Below are 17,621 nucleotides of genomic sequence, written 5' to 3'. Positions count from 1 at the left end.
CCTCAAGCCATCTTGAACATAGAAAGTAAATGCAGACTTCTTAGGACAGAGGTCTCCAACCTTGGCAACTTTAAGCCTGGTGGACTTTGCTTTGCTGGCTGGGGAATTCTGGGAGTTGAAGTCCGCCAAGCTTAAAGCTGCCAAGACTGGAGACCCCTGTCTTAGGATATAATTTACATAATGAAGTTCTGCCCTACATACACTATTCACAATCAAGCAGCCTTCCCCAATCTAGCATCATTCACATTGCATCATCACTATATCTGCTGTGCTCCTTGGAAGTCTTTTTCATTTTTAAATATGGTCCTGGCTGCAAAACAATTGCACCTACTTGATGTAGTATACACAAGTATTAGTTATTTTTCTGTTACTTGATTTCAAATTGTTTTTCCCAGTCAAATATGTACATGGTGGTGGAGTACATGACAAAGGAGCTCTACAACTTCATGACTACAAAGCTGGCCAGTGTAGTTAAAAGGGGCTGTGTAGCAGAACACAGGTGGAGAAGTTTGGATTTCAAGTCACATCTGCTTCTGAGTTTAGCTGATTAATCAAACAGTCTGCAGTCTGCAAAGGCATTCTCTCCAGAGGCAGCTGGCCAATATTTACCAAGCCAACGCAGCCCTGACTCCATATGGTTAGCACACCACAATGGGTTGCATGTATTTATTTATTTATTTTTTAGAAAGGCAAAAATAGAATTTGAAAATAAGAAGACAAAAATCCATCTTCTACTGTTGAACTCAGGCTGTTCTAAACTACTGAGTGATATAGCTCAGACATCAAAGTGAGTCTTTCTAGTTACAAGTGTGGCACAGCAGAGAAAGAAATAGATGGAATTTAATTTGCACATTTTCATGCCCCTGGCAGATTGGTTTATTTTGCCCTGCCTATTATTGCTGTGAAAAGCAACAATAAATTGTAGGGAAAGCAAAATTAGGAAATACTTCCATGGACAAAGGAGCTCCATTCAATACTTACTTAGAATTTCTGGTTGTTGCTGAAATTCTGACATCTCACTAAAATAATTGCATTTCAGGGGGATTAGTGTTTGCCTTCATTAGACTTCCATAGCAACAGATAGTCTGGGTGAGCATGAATTCTAAGTAGCTGCATATCCTCCCACCTAAATATTAATGCCACCTTGTTTTGAATTGCTTTCTATTGTATCCATACCACAAAGGTGCAAATATTTATCACTGATTCCTAATAAATATAATAGTGGAGACCAAACAGCAACCAACAGGACCTATACAAATGTCTGTCACCAAAAAACTGACAAGGGAGAAATGATTGGGGATAGAGGCAGTTTGGGTATCAGCCACCCACCTCTGTACATTTCCTTAGTTCAGATTGGTTTGGCCTTATCTGGTGTTCACTTACATATCTGCTCTGAGAAATGCAGAAAGTGATGACTGAATCTTCAGTCTTTTAGGTTTCTTAGAATCTTGACTTTACAGTTAAATAATACAGTTTAATTTCATATTTTGGGGAAATGTTCTATATTCAGATGGTGGAGAAAATGTCCTTCTACTTTTATTGATTTGCTTTGTAGCTGCAGCTGTCAGAAGGGGATAGAATGGATGAAAGAAAGAAAAGCAGTAGGGTCTGGAGGCTAATTAAGCTGATATGCACAGTTCCTATCAGAAAAAAACAAATAATCTTTTGAGTTTCAAGGCCTTTGAATCTCAGGAGTAAGAAGGCATTTGAGAAGAAAATCAGACAGAACCAAAAAAAAGGGTTGGGAGAGCCACTGGGGGATGATTAGGAATGGCACCAAATCATTTCTCTGCAAGGGTCATATTGGAGGTGAGATCAGAGAAAAATGATGAGAGGAAGGAAATCCAGAAAATCTTTGCCAGATATCACTTTTACTACAGCAGAATTTAGATAAGTATGTAAGGGAATTGCAAAAGCAGGCCACCATCTACTGAACATTATCTTTAAAAAATACAGAAAAAAGTATATTATTAAAAAATACAGAGTTCCTACCGCAATTTTTCCTTTTGGGAATAACAACGGACTGTACAGTGATTGAGACTAAGTTGATTTTGAACTTAATAACAGCAGCAAGACTGTTGATTGGACAATATTGGAAGAAAAAAGAATTACCCACAACAGAAGAATGGATATTGAAAGTTTCCAATTTGGCTGAGATGGCTAAAATCTCAGCCTTCTTGAAAGACAGTACTCAAGAAAAATATTTAAATGAATGGAAGAATTGGATTGATTATATTCAAAATAGATATCAGATTAAGAAATTTCGGATTGCCTTTGAATGAAGGATGTTGTTTTTGATTTTAATGGAAGAAGTCAGGTTATGTGAGAGAGAAGGATTATAATTGTGTTAGATTTTAAAAAATTAATGTATGACTGTTTATTGAACTATACCTTGTGTTTGCTCCGGGAAGTCGGGGGGGGGGGGTTTGGAGGGAGGGGGGAAGGTGGGGGAGGGGGGAGGGGAGGGGAAAAAATTTAATTGTTATTGTAAAACTTTTTCAATAAAAAAAAATACAGCTCTTCATAACAAATTCAAGACTTCTTCTCCTTTAAGATAATGATATAATTTCATGCCACAAAATTCACCCTGCTGTTGAGGTTAAGTACCTCCTTGTTGGTTCTAATTTTATACAAAAAAGTACACAACCTTTACAAACTAAATTAAAAGGAATGTTGTACCTAAAGTACATGCATTTTTGTATCCATAGTTCCTTCCATTGAGACAATACTAATAATTTGAAGTATCAAAAATCCAGTGTTGAAATTCTGATGTCTTTATTTCTAAATAACAATAATTCTTGCTGTTATCAGCATAAACCTAATATCTGTATTCTTAATATTTATAATTTTTTTTTGCTAAAAGCATTGGGATACAATACCAGTGCTGCATTAATTTCAAAGGATTTTCTCTAACTCTATTAGAAATAGATACAGTATCAGAGTGTGTGTGTGTGTGGGGGGGGGGCATTGTTCATGTATAATTTCATTTATCTTCAATATTTATATCAAGTTTCATTCTTGTAATTGTTTTACAGCATGGGTATATATTCCAGAGATCCTTAATAATATACTTTTTTTTGGACACTGCCCTTTTAGGATTTCCCTCTCATTTACTTCAAGACAAATTCTATTAAGTCACACACCTGGATCTCCACTAATGCATAAATAGTTTCATCCCCATCCCCCATCTCTGCTATTCATCTTATTACAGGTAATCTCTTTGGAATCAGAAAAGATGCAGTTACTTTCCTTTTGTCAAGCTGGAAAACCTGATACCAGAGGTGGTATTCAGCAGGTTCTGACCAGTTCTGGAGAAGTGGTAGCAGAAATTTTGAGTAGTTTAGAGAACCGGTATATATCTCCTCTGACCGGCCCTGCCCCCATCTATTCTCTGCCTCCTGAGTCCCAGTTGATCGGGAGGAAATGGAGATTTTACAGTATCCTTCCCCTGCCATGCCCACCAAGCCATGCCCACAGAACGGGTAGTAAAAAATTTTTAATCCCACCACTGTATGATACCTAGAAATTAAGAGCATGAATTATGAATCAAAACACGCATAGCAAATTTTATTGCAATGCTTGATGAGTGCATGGATTCATCATATATGGTATACCAGATGCTCATAGTAAAAGCAAGAGGGAACAATCTTTCTACATTCCAGGAATATTGTCTTGCTTTTGTTTGTGGAACATGCATGCTGCATTAAATGGAGCAGTATGGCAATTTTTATGTGAAATCCCTGCCACATGAGATCAGTGTCAAAATCAGTCTGAAGCCAGAGCTGTTTGAAAGCACCACTTAGCCATTTTTTTTCCTTAGATAGCAGGAGTGACTTTTCACGCACAAAGCTTAAAGCAGCTTTTTTCAATTGGGTCCTAATACACAATGTGCTGTTGGCTGTTATTGGCCAGGAGACTCATTCAAATTTTAGATAACTCCCTTGTTTTTCCTTCCACCTTAATTCATTTATATCACCCATATTTCAGGGCAAACCTTTCCAAGATTTTACAAGAAATAGCTGATTTAAAATATGCTTAACCCAAGCCATATTACACATGAAATGAAGAATGCAGATTTAATCTCCAGACATAAATATTTTCAAGTGAAAAACAAGGAAAATCAAGAGTTTGCATTTCTTTTGCAGAACAAAAGAAAATAGTATTTTGGAAATATTATTTAAATTAAATCCCCAAGGACATATATTATGCAAAAATTGGTCACTTTCTAGTCAACAGCAAGAGAACCAATACAGCAGAAATGAGTTAGGAACCTGTAGTCACTTTAGAGGCTTCTTGGGCTGATATGAGAAACAGCAATGTTGATGGACAAGTTCTGAGAGGTAGCAACATCTGTAAAGCATTTGTAAAGTGGGGCCATGAGCTAAACAATATTTGTCTCAACCCTTGATTCTCATATGTGCTGTCCCTGATATCTTTCCTCTCCCAGTTTCAGTTTAGCTGCTTCATGCATTGGTTTCATTTGCAAGATGTAGAATGCAATTAGATATGATTTTTTTTTGAATACAGATGAACCTGCTTCCATTTCTGCATATCAGAACTGATGCCATTTTGTCTGCAGACCATGAAAATGGCAAGGTTAAAATCATATATCACAAATCAAAAAGTTGTTTCTACCTTATAGTCTAAATCGGGAAAATAATGATAACAGTATCAGTGCTGTTATACTAATTTCTTAGCCATTAAGGGAAACAAGTTTTATGATCAGAATAACACATTTTTCCCTAGAAAGCATGACTTCCTCCTCTGCAATGAAAAGCCACGAAAGGGGAAAGAACAAGTACAAAGGCACATAACAAAAGAAGATTCGTTGTATCTCTACACATCCATGAAAAGACTTAACACAATGAAGCATAGAGTACAGTAAGCCCAGGAGTATATCACATCAGGATGTATTGTACTTGTGGATGTACAAAAATTACAACAGGTCCCTTATATGCAGTTTTTAAATTCTGTAATAAGGAATAGTCACTATGAAGTTACAACCCTTGAACACGTTACCTCAGTTTTGCATGTTATAAAATATTCCAAGTTCATTTATCAAATCTGATTATGAAAATGTATGCTAAAATCTATGCAACTTTAGTTTACAATGTAGCCTGATCTATACTTCTATTAAACAAGTTCAATAATACGATACATTTTTACAAAATCTTTTCACAAGTATACACAATTTGTACAGTTTTTTTCATTAATATAAACTTTGCATTTGTTGGAAGAAGTACATTGAGACATTCGGAGGTCTGTGAATTTTAAGTAACTGAACTGACTGAGAAATAAAAATTAGATAGCCTTGCATTTAAATGCAAACTAAATTAATTTTGCCCCCATCTTTAGCCCTTGCTTGTGCTTAATTGGCATCAAATTCAAGTAGCCAGGAAGGAATATGAAAAATATTGTGAAAAAAGATGCCACTCTGTAAAGACCTATAAAGCTATTCTGGAAATTGAAGCAGGGTTTAACAAGAAAATCAATCTACTAAGTTCACTCAAGCAATGCTGCTGCTCCTGCGATGCATTTAAATTGCCTGTCAAAAGGTGAAAGGGGAGTTTGTTTACCACATTAAATTGCCATCATGATTGAGTCAGGTGGCTCTTTAAACCTAGGATGGCAGAGGAAATGATAGCTGAAGGCCAACAGTCTTTTAGGCTGGTTGAAATTTGTTTCAAATTGTAAACTGTGAACATTTAGTCATAGAAAGAGTCTTCCTAGCTAGAAGCTACTAGCTCTGTAGCTTAAGGGAAAAATGATCAGCACAGCAGCTGGTTAACATATAAGGCACAACTAGGTTTGCTTTTCTCACTCCTCCTGATTTCTTACTCTTGATCCGGATTAGAGGAACTTTTGCTTATTTTTGATTTTCAATGCTTTTAATTCAGATAGGCTACTTACCATTCAAAAGAAGCTTATCTATAGCAGGAAGTACCATTGGTTTATGGCATATTAACTGCTAAGAAACCATTATTTGCTACAACCTCTAACATTCTCTAAGGAAAAGGAAGTAATTAAAAGACAGGAGTGTACTGAACATGACTAACACCAATAGCTGGCATTGTGAGCAAGAGATGTATGCTACTCTGAGCAACACTAAACAATTCATTAGTTATCTTTTAACTTCCATAATGTCCCTGACCTTCAAATCTGCTCCAATCTGCTTGGATCCCCACAACAGACTGGGGTTGGGTATCAGAGGATACTATAGTTATCCAATGAGAACCAATGTGGCTCGTGTGTGGCCTTCAAACACAACTTAATTTAATATGTTAAAAAAAAATCTTTCTTATGAGTCTCTATAGCAGGGGTATCAAACTCGATTTTATTGAGGGCTGCATCAGGGTTTTATTTGGCCTCAAAAGGACCAGGGTGAGCATGGCCAGCTTGACGTCACTTGTGTCAGGAGCTCCTGTGGTGGCCTGAGTGCTCTGCCAGTGAAAACAGGCTCCCAAGCTCAGTTTTCAGCTGCGATGGCCTCCTGCAACCCTTTGCCACCAAAAATGGAGTTTGAGAGAGCTGCCTGTGGCCCTCATGAACTCCATTTTCGCTGGCAGAGGCACCGCAGGCACTCCCTTCGCTGTTTCCAGGGAGGTCCCACGGGCCAAATCTAAGCATCCCACAAGATGGATCTGGCTCCCTGGCCTTAAGTTTGATACCCCTGCTCTATAGCAAGAAAATTGCTGGAACCCAGTAAGACCCAGCATCAAAAGTGTGTTTGTATGTGGATAATGTTCAGCTATATTTATTTTCTCCATATACTTTTCCTATGGACTCAGGACTGGCTGTAGCAGACTCTCTAATTTATCCAGGCATAAAAGAGTGAATATAGGAAAATAAAACTGAAGCTGAATCCAAGATGAAGTTATAACTTGGAGCAGGGTTTGGACATTTTGGGAAATACAAGATTTTGATGAAGTTGTAATTCTTCATATAATTGTTAGTTATAACTAGTTATTTAAGTTATATAATTGTACTCTAGGGGTTGTCCAGGGTCCATCATTGATGCTTATATTATTAGTGGCAAAAATGGTCTTTTAGAGGATCTGACTCATAAAGTAGGGACATCTATCCCTGAAGAAGGCAGATAAGCTTTGGTAACTCATATACTTGTTAATTGAAAGGTTGGCCTACTGCGATGAGCTTTTTATTTGAAGATGATTAAGAAATTTCAGGCTTCAGGTGGCTAATAATTTATTTATTAATCATTTATTTATTATTTATTTATTAATCATACTTTTATACCGCCCTTCTCCGAAGACTCACGGCGATTTACAGCCATTGTACAAAAAGAAACAAATTAAGAACATTTTTTAAAAATCTGATTCTAAAAATTGGCCCCATAATTTAAAACTAATAAAATATAAAATAGACCCTAATAAAACCACCCCTTTTAAAATTAGGCCAACCCTGCCAATTGGAATAAAAGAGTCTTAAGCTCGCGCTTAAATTATTATTTAATAATAATTTTTAAAAAGACAAAAAAGTCTAGATAATGGACATGGCAACACCTGGAGACAACAGAATAGAAGAGAAAAAACTGGAGAAGATAACAAAATACAAAGATCTGCAAATAGGAATAGAACTACTGTAGCAAAAGAAAGCAAAGGTAGTACCAAAAGTAATAATAGATGCCTTGGGCGCAATGATCTGGATGTGGGGGATTTAGTCATTACTCCCCTGCCGTGGACAGATCATTCTCTCCTTCGCCTGGACTTTCGGATCGCAGACCCTCACCGCAGGGAGACGGAGCCAGTTTGCTGGTTCCGTCCCAGGCGCCTGATGGACCCAAGTAGGTTCCTGACGGAGCTTGGGCCATTTCCTGAGGAGCTGGCCCACGGCTCGGCCGAGGAACTCGCCGCCGCCTGGGAAAGGGTGGCAGCAGGGGCTTTGGATCGTGTCGTGCCGATGCGGCCTCTGACCCGCCGCTGCTCTCGACCGGCTCCTTGGTTTACTGAGGAGCTGAGAGAGATGAAGCGCCGGAGAAGACGCCTAGAGAGCGCCTGGAGGGCCAGCCGCTCCGAATCTGACCGAACACTAGTACGGTCACATATTCAGACCTATCTAGTGGCAATAAGGACGGCAAAGCAAGTATACTTGGCCGCCCTTATAGCATCGGCAGATAACCCAGCCGTCTTGTTTAGAGTGACCCGCTCCCTTCTGTTTCAGGGGGCTCAGGAGGACCCCTTGCAAGGTCGGGCTGAGGAATTTGGAAGTTATCTGCACGATAAAATCGCTCAGATCCGGGATGGGTTGGACACAGATTGGGTAGATCCGGAGGGGATGACGCGGGCACGTCTTGAGAACATTGTTTGGGCTGAGTTTGATCCTGTGACTCCCAATAACATGGACAGGATACTGGGGAGGTTGAATGCCACCACATGTTTATTGGACCCGTGTCCCTCCTGGTTAGTACTGGCCACCCAGGAGGTTACACGAGGCTGGCTCCAGGGAATTATCAGCGCTTCTCTGAGGGAGGGAGTTTTCCCAGCCGCCTTGAAAGAAGCGGTGGTGAGGCCCCTCCTTAAGAAGCCTTCCCTGGACCCAGCTATTTTAGCTAATTATCGTCCAGTCTCCAATCTTCGCTTTCTGGTGAAGGTTGTAGAGAGTGTGGTGGCTTGGCAACTCCCCCAGTACCTGGAGGAAACTGTTTATCTAGACCCGTGCCAGTCCGGCTTCAGGCCTGGGTACAGCACAGAGACGGCTTTGGTCGTGTTGGTTGATGATCTCTGGAGGGCATGGGACAGAGGTTGTTCCTCTGTTCTTGTCCTGTTAGATCTATCAGCAGCGTTCGATACCATCGACCATGGTATCCTGCTGTGGCGGTTGGAGGGCTTGGGGGTGGGAGGCACCGTTTTACGGTGGTTCTCCTCCTACCTCTCCGACCGCTCGCAGACGGTGTTGACAGGGGGGCAGAGATCGATCCCTAGGCAACTCACTTGTGGGGTTCCGCAGGGGTCGATTCTCTCGCCCCTCTTGTTCAACATCTATATGAAGCCGCTGGGAGAGATCATCCGTGGTTTCGGGGTGAGCTGCCAGCTGTATGCTGACGACACTCAATTGTACATCTCCACCCCGAACCACCCCAACGAAGCCGTCAATGTGATGACTCAGTGTCTTGAGGCCATTCGGGTCTGGATGGGGACGAACAGGCTCCGACTTAACCCATCCAAGACGGAGTGGCTGTGGATGCTGGCGTCCCGGCACAGTCAGCTTACTCCATCGCTGATTGTGGGGGGCGAATCGTTAGCCCCCAGGGAATCGGTGCGCAATTTAGGCGTTCTCCTGGATGCACGGCTGTCTTTAGAAGACCACTTGACAGCCGTCGCCAGGGGAGCTTTTCATCAGGTTCGCCTGATTCGCCAATTGCGCCCTTTCCTGGACCAGGACGCGTTATTTATTTATTATTTATTTATTATTTAAATTTGTATACCGCCCTTCTCCCGAAGGACTCAGGGCGGTTCACAGCCAAGTAAAAAATGCACAATACATTATAAATACAATTAAAATACTAGTAAAAAACTTATTTAAATTGGCCACAATTAAAATTTGGAGATAAAACCCATTAAAAACCCATAACTTAAAAAAAAAACTAACCCAGTCCAGCGCAGATAAATAAGTAAGTTTTGAGCTCGCGGCGAAAGGTTCGGAGGTCCGGAAGTTGACAAAGTCCTGGGGGGAGTTCGTTCCAGAGGGCGGGAGCCCCCACAGAGAAGGCCCTTCCCCTGGGTGTCGCCAGACGACACTGTCGCGCCGACGGCACCCTGAGGAGTCCCTCTCTGTGAGAGCGCACGGGTCGGTGAGAGGTATTCGGTAGCAGCAGGCGGTCCCGTAAGTAACCCGGCCCTATGCCATGGAGCGCTTTAAAGACGTTCACCAACACCTTGAAGCGCACCCGGAAGGCCACAGGTAGCCAGTGCAGCCTGCGCAGGATAGGTGTCACTCGGGAGCCACACAGGGCTCCCTCTATCCCCCGCAGCTGCATTCTGGACCAACTGCAGCCTCCGGATGCCCTTCAAGGGAGCCCCATGTAGAGAGCATTGCAGTAGTCAGGCGAGGCGACACAAGGGCGTGAGTGACTGTGCACAAGGCATCCCGGTCTAGAAAGGGGCGCAACTGGCGCACCAGGCGAACCTGGTGGAAAGCTCTCCTGGAGACGGCCGTCAAATGGTCTTCAAAAGACAGCCGTGCATCCAGGAGAACGCCCAAATTGCGCACCCTCTCCATCGGGGCCAATGACTCGCTCCCGACAGTCAGCCGCGGACTCAGCTGACTGTACCGGGATGCCGGCATCCACAGCCACTCCGTCTTGGAGGGATTGAGCTTGAGCCTGTTTCTCCCCATCCAGACCCGTACGGCTTCCAAACACCGGGACAGCACTTCGATAGCTTCATTGGGGTGGCCCGGTGTGGAAAAGTACAGCTGGGTGTCATCAGCGTACAGCTGGTACCTCACACCGAAGCCACTGATGATCTCACCCAGCGGCTTCATATAGATGTTGAACAGAAGGGGAGAGAGAATCGACCCCTGCGGCACCCCACAAGTGAGGCGCCGCGGGGTCGACCTCTGCCCCCCCGTTATGCATGGTCACTCATGCCCTTGTCACTTCCCATCTGGATTACTGCAATGCTCTCTACAAGGGGCTCCCCTTGAGGAGCACCCGGAGGCTCCAACTGGTGCAGAATGCGGCCGCGTGGGGGATTGAGGGAGCTCCTCGTAGTTCCCATGTAACACCTCTCCTGCGCAGGCTGCATTGGTTGCCGGTGGTCTTCCGGGTGCGCTTCAAGGTGTTGGTTATCACCTTTAAAGCGCTCCATGGCATTGGACCGGGATATTTACGGGACCGCCTGCTGCTGACAGTTACTTCCCATTGTCCGATACGTCCAGTGCGCGCCCACAGGGAGGGTCTTCTTAGGGTGCCGTCGGCTAGTCAATGTCGGCTGGCGGCCCCCAGGGGAAGGGCGTTCTCTGTGGGGGCCCCGGCTTTATGGAATGAGCTGCCGGTGGGACTCCGTCTCCTCCCTGATCTCCGGACCTTTAAGCGCGAGCTCAAGACTTTCTTTTTTCACAAGCGGGGCTGGCCTGATTGATTTTAGTATGGGGGTTTTAGTGGGTTTTAATAGGGTTTTTACCAAGGTTTTAGTTTTGATAAATTTTAGCTAATATTTTAGTTACAGCGATTGAATCAGTTTTTTAAATTTGATAGTGTATTTTAAATTTGTTGGGATTTTTGTCGTTTTATTGGCTGTACACCGCCCTGAGTCTTCGGAGAAGGGCGGTATAAAAATACAAATAAATAAATAAATAAATAAATAAACAACTGGAGCATCACTTGAATACCATCGACATTGACAAAATCACAGTTAACATTACTTGGAACATCTTGTATCCTGTGACAATATCTTTAACACCATCAAACATCCACCTATGTCTATCCCAGATCCTTGGGAAGGACTTGCTAGATGGACAAAAATGCCAAATCCAGCCTCAACATCTGGCTGACTGTGCAACAAACAATTTAATAGGTATGCAGCATTGCTATTAAATAAAATTAGAAAAATAAACATTCTTATATCAATGCAAGCTTTCACACCCACAGCCTATTAATGCAGAAACATTCCTCTTCATAAGCATCTATCATGTGATTGAATATAAAACAGCTAACCTGATATGTGTTGTCAAAACTGTCATACATGAATCTTGTGATCAGGGATGTCTTCCCAACTGTAAAGGAAAACAACAATTAGAGATTGAATAGTAGCCATGAATGTTGAGAGATCAGTCACAATCCTGTATATCCCATTCAAGCCATAAGAAGGTATTTTAGAAGCATAATTCTTATTCAAGTCAGATATGAAAATGGGAGTGCCAAAATTTATTTTCTATTTTTTAAAATTATTCACAAATGATCTCAGGGTCAAAGAGAAAAAAAGTAAAACTAAACATTGTTGAAAAACATTCAACAAGGTTCCTGTAAAAGGACAACGGAGCAGACTGCGTACAGATAGTCCTAAGAACTGTGTATTTTAGTCACAGTGAAATGGTTGCCAAAGCAGTAGATGAAGGCCATCCACCTTTCCTTTTGAAGTAGCCACCTTATTCCATCAATTGGCAGGCTCAGCATGGTAAACAGGAAACATTTAAAAAAGGGTCTTTTTAACTCCATCTTCAAGCAATTATCCATTCTCTTTAAACCCAGATTTCAAATACCTAAGTATATACTCGATCGTTTTATCATATGTAAAGCATACTAAAATATGCAGGAATTTTAAACTTTTAAGCTACCCCAAAGTTCAAGGAGTTGAAACTTTAGTAAAACTATTTTATGTTACTCCATCATATATTGGAAAAAAATAAGATTAGAATCAACATATAAAATAGTATGACAAGGAATATAAGATGATAAAATAACAAGATCAAATTTTGTTTATCATGTAATTTGATTGACTCAAAAACAATTTAGTTTTCTCATCCATTATCTCTCCAAGAAACTCAAAGTGACATTTTAATTCTCTAGATACTGATATCATAGGTATATTTTTCATAGTATCTTATTTTATGGACAGATTCTAATTATTGCAGGCATTTTCCAACAAGACAAACCATAACAATATCTATCTGTATTTTATTATTATAAATTATTTTGTTAAAATAATTCTTAGAAATTTGTTGCATTCAAAGTCATTTCTAGAGAATTAAAAAGCTACCAAAGTGGAAGAAATGTTGAATCAAAGGCAGTTTAATAATTTTGCAAGTTAAGTAAGGGACAAAACACAAGATTAGAGCTGGTGTGTGTAATTCTGAGAAAAGATGGAACATAAGATTTAAACCAAAAACATCTAAATGCCAGATGATTGATTGATTTATTGATTGATATGATTGATTTGAAGCACTGCAAGCTACCATGAAATAACATTATGCCATATCTCAGGCTTATACTAAACATTCCACTTTCGTCTTCTCTAGATGTGCTGGTATTTCCTTTAAAAAATCTGGTTCTTGGTGACCAATACATTGCAGGCATATTATTGAACCATTGCTTGCCCTACAGGACTGCAAAATTACAGTAGTGGCCAAAATTGTGGAAACCTTTTGGGAAAAGTGTATTTTTGAGGTCTGATGGTTAATAACACCACTTTTTTTTTTTTGAGTTTCAAGATAATCATATTCCACTGCTGGAATAGCCTGGGAATAGCCCAGACCTTAACCCAATTGAAAAATCTATGAAGCTGACTAAAGAAGCTTGTTAGTCAGAAGTGGCCCAGTAATAAAATCCAGTTAATTGAAGCAATCATTCAATCTTGGTTTCATATTATAACAGTTGCAGAACTAAAAGACTTGGTTCATTCCATGGGAAGATGTTGTAAGGCGTAATTTATGCTAAAACTTATCCAACTAAGTATAACGTGATAATTTTTGTATATCTCATTTTTTCTACGTGTTTCAATTTTCTTCTTTTTACTGTAAGTGCTATTCTAATAGCAAATCCTTCATAAAAGTTATTGCATTACATTCTTGATTAAATTATCTTTCCATTGATATATAATTTTATGGTACTACTCCAAAAAAATGGTGTTATTAACTAGTTTTAAAAAATAAACTTTTTCCAAAAGGTTTCCACGATCTAATTGTAGATATTCATTTTATTGGGCAATATTGATTTCTTTATCTAGATTCCTGACTGAGGGCCCTAGAATCAGACAAAACTGAAAATCGGGTCCAAACAGCATGGATTTAAATTTCTAGTCTGTATACCTTTAAGCATATAATGTAATGTTTTCAGTGATACAAGGAATAAGAAGGATACAGACTCTACAGAGCTACCCAATCAGAGACCCTCTAAGCAAACTAGTATAAGCAATTCAGTTTTTTTCTTAGCCAAGTTTTTCATTTTGGAAGAAACACAGTTATATCAGAAAATTTCTATTATTTAACAGAAAATCTGTAACAGCTCCCCCTTTAGCATATACAGTACTGATAAAATACACTGTTGAGTTTAATGTATTGATTTAATAATATTTTTTGCATAGGGTATGTTGTATTGTTTACCATTTAGAGCCATCTAAACTGAAGTATATACATTTTATAAATAAATAAACAAATCTTTAGTCCCATCAGAAAACTGAGACAATAGAAAGTGTTAAGAAATTGGCCCTAATCTTCAATTCTTTATTCATGATTTAGTAGGATATTACTTATATTTTTTGTGGAGTCCTTGATGCTCTCTGAGCTTGGTTGATTACTTGCAGATGTTTCATTATCCATCTCAGTAATATAATCAGTGCTATATTTACATTTTCTTTCCAGCCAACAGTACTGAGGCTACCATGATGGTTAGACTGAAAAAAAATTAAGTACTATTTCCTTCCCACAAATACAAGTTATTTTATTATCAAGGCAGATGTTACTACCGTGTTTCTCCAAAAATAAGACCCTGACTTATATATATATATTTTTGCCACCAAAAAAGGCACCAGATCTTATTTTCGGGTGGGTGGGTGGGGGGTGTCGTCCACTGACTCACCTCACTTGCGTGTATCAACCCCAGCATCCTTTTAGCTGTCAGAGGCCTTCAAGAACTTCTTCTATGGCCAGCAAGGCTTTCCTGAAGCCCTTTGCAGCCAATAACAGAACTCCAGATCGTTCCAGGACTCTGTTATCAGCTGCAGAGGCCTTCAGGTGACAAGGTGTGCGAGGCCCGGCTGCAACTGTCCGAAGGAAAGTAGTACGACAGCTCTGCCTCCCCCCCTCCCCACCCTAGCTTAACTTTTACCTGTGCACCCTGGAATGGGCGGGATCTTAATTAGGGCTTATATTGGGTGCATGTGTAAAATCAACCTCGGACTCACTTTCGGTGTAGGCCGTATTTTCACAAAACACAGTACTCTTGTCAAAAACTGCTACTGCATTATTTTCAATTATTCTCATTACATTTGATAAGGTTGCTTTCTTTGCGGTTTCAACGTTTCCAGCATTTGCTTTAGTTTTAAGATAGGTGAGTGACTTAGTTCTCACTAGGCAATTAATTACCTTTCTATAGTCTGCAGCTTCCTATGCTAACTCAGGAGAAGACAGGATGGGGTCTGATCTATCCTTCTCCTGACATGCTCCCAAATGTAAAGCGTATCTCAGAAAAATCTACCTTTCTACACCCAACAATGAAAAAACCAGAACTTCTGATTATGCTAATTAAATACATAAAAAGGAAAACATTTTAAGTCAACCTTGGTTTAACACCATCTCCCCCCTAGGAGACACTGGTTAATTAAGAAACTTTACAGAGCCATTCATCAAGAGCCTTAATTAAGTATGCTAATTCCCTCTGTTGTGCCTGCTGTAAAAATAGGAGCTCTCTTTAGGTTTAATGAGCATCCTGTGCTGAGGGCACACCAGCAGGAGTGCAACAGTAAGGATCTTTATTGGTTGGAATTTTTTCCACACGTTTCTATTCCATCAAAATCTCCTGCTGGAAAAAAAAGGAAAATACCATATTTTGCTTCAACACTACATTTGGTGGATAAGGCTTAATGCCAGCTAATTTAGCATTCCAGCATTCCAGATATCATTAAAATATGATTTGCTTGTGGAAAAGAAGGGAATTATTGTTTATAGGAATGGTACTACTATTTAGCACTTCTTAAAAAAACCAAAACCAAAAGTATGGCAAGATGGGGACATAGCAGAGTGATTTTCCTTTAATGGAAAAGGAGAGAACAAACAATATTGCCTCCAGCAGCCATCACTATCAATGCCAGAGACAATTTCATTTTAACACTAACAGGGACAACAAGAGGAGTGAGTCCTTGTAGAGGGGTTCCACTGTACCATGACATTTTATAATACTATGACGAACATTAACTGAGAATTCTATCTTGGGCTGATTATGCATTGTCAAGAAGGAGAAAAAGAATTAAGAAAACATGCCCACAAACACGGAGCATGACATGAAGAATATTTACATAAACTCTACGTTTGTTAATTTATGGATATAAATTTGATTTTTAAAAAGCAACTCAGAAAAACTACAACTAGGTAACCTGTGGACACACAGCTTCTGCTTCCATTTAATTTTTTTTTAAAAACCAGACAATGTTCAAATTGATCCTGTAAAATAGGACATCCGGCTAGTCATCTTTGAGGTAACAGGATATATAGTAGGAAGATATTGAATGAATTTTAGCAATTACTCTGAAATTATACTTCTCATATTGAATTTGCAGCTAACAATCAAGGTGACTTATAAAAAGAACAAAGAATAAAACTCCCAGAATATAAATAATTGAAAACCTGCTTCTGGATGGTAGATGTCAGCAATGTTGCAAGAATTCACACAAGTTTTTACTAGCCAACTTTAATTCTATCGATGAAGGTAAAGGTAAAGGTTCCCCTCACACATATGTGGTAGTCATTTCCGACTCTAGGGGGCGGTGCTCATCTCAGTTTCTAAAGATGAAGAGCCAGCACTGTCCAAAGACGTCTCTGTAGTCATGTGGCCAGCATGACTAAATGCCAAAGGTGCACAGAACGCTGTTACCTTCCCACCAAAGGTGGTCCCTATTTTTCTACTTGCATTTTTACATGCTTTCGAACTGCTAGATTGGCAGAAGCTGGGACAAGTAACGGAAGCTCACCCCATTACGTGGCACTAGGGATTCGAACCGCTGAAATGCCAACCTTTCGCTCGACAAGCCACTGAACCACTGCGTCCACTCTATCAATGAAACAAACTCCTAAATCTACATTCTGCACTATGGGACTTATGAGTAGGGACATTAATTGGAAAAAGGTTAACCCCAGCACACACCTCCAGCAACCAATTTAATTGCATTGCTATCACTTTGTATAACATGAAAATAGCAAAAGATCCAATTCTGGATTTTCTCTTTCCAAGAATTCTTTTGTACAACAGCATTCAGTTGTTAATTCGGAGACTATACCAAAATGTATGAATGAGAAATACAAGCTGGTTTGAGGCTTTTGTATAATGAAACAAGAACTCACAGCTTCCCTACAATGGACCCCATACATGGTTTCTACATTGGCAGTTTATTTGTTTCATCATGAAGGACTAGAATTTGGAAGTTGCAAAATAGTACAAAAAGAAGAGACACAAGCCTCCTCTCATTCTTGATAAAATGGAAGCAATCACAAACAACACACAACAAAATATTTAAATACATCAAAATATCAAAATCTAAATATCCTAATAAAATATCAACAATCACCTCCATTAATTTATAGAAACAAACAGATGATCAAAAAATGTTGGTCCAGTTTAATAGGTGTCTGAGTTCTTGCAAGAAAGTATCCTAATATTTTCTGGGATAATCCACAAAGTGATTTAAAACTGCTAGAACAATAATTAGACAGAAATAATTTGATTATTTGCCAATGTTAGTTTTTGTTAAATACTTTTAAAGATAAGATATAGTATTTGAAAATTCCTATTTCCAGAAAACTGATAAGAGCTGGATAGTTTTATTCATTTGTTAACTGAAATGCTGCAAATGGCATGACATATTCTAATATATTAGAATGCTTACAGTATATAATTTTTTTATTTCTAGTTCTTACATAAGCAATTATTTACCTATGATTAAAAGCTAATTTTT

The 17,621-nt window shown here is 39.7% G+C and overlaps 1 protein-coding gene across 3 annotated transcripts in view; it reads right to left on the bottom strand.

The window, feature by feature from the left end:
• RAB6B (RAB6B, member RAS oncogene family) overlaps window positions 1–17,621 on the bottom strand; it is a 57,670-nt gene that overhangs the window by 22,535 nt on the left and 17,514 nt on the right. For all 3 annotated transcript variants that reach the window (XM_058188774.1, XM_058188775.1, XM_058188776.1), the window contains exon 2: window positions 11,675–11,733. In XM_058188774.1, the coding sequence (XP_058044757.1) occupies window positions 11,675–11,733 (59 nt within the window). The remainder of the gene's footprint in view (window positions 1–11,674; window positions 11,734–17,621) is intronic.

The sequence above is a fragment of the Ahaetulla prasina genome, chromosome 6, assembly GCF_028640845.1.
Source record: "Ahaetulla prasina isolate Xishuangbanna chromosome 6, ASM2864084v1, whole genome shotgun sequence".
NCBI classification, from domain to species: domain Eukaryota; kingdom Metazoa; phylum Chordata; class Lepidosauria; order Squamata; family Colubridae; genus Ahaetulla; species Ahaetulla prasina.
This window is presented reverse-complemented; position numbering and strand designations above follow the sequence as displayed.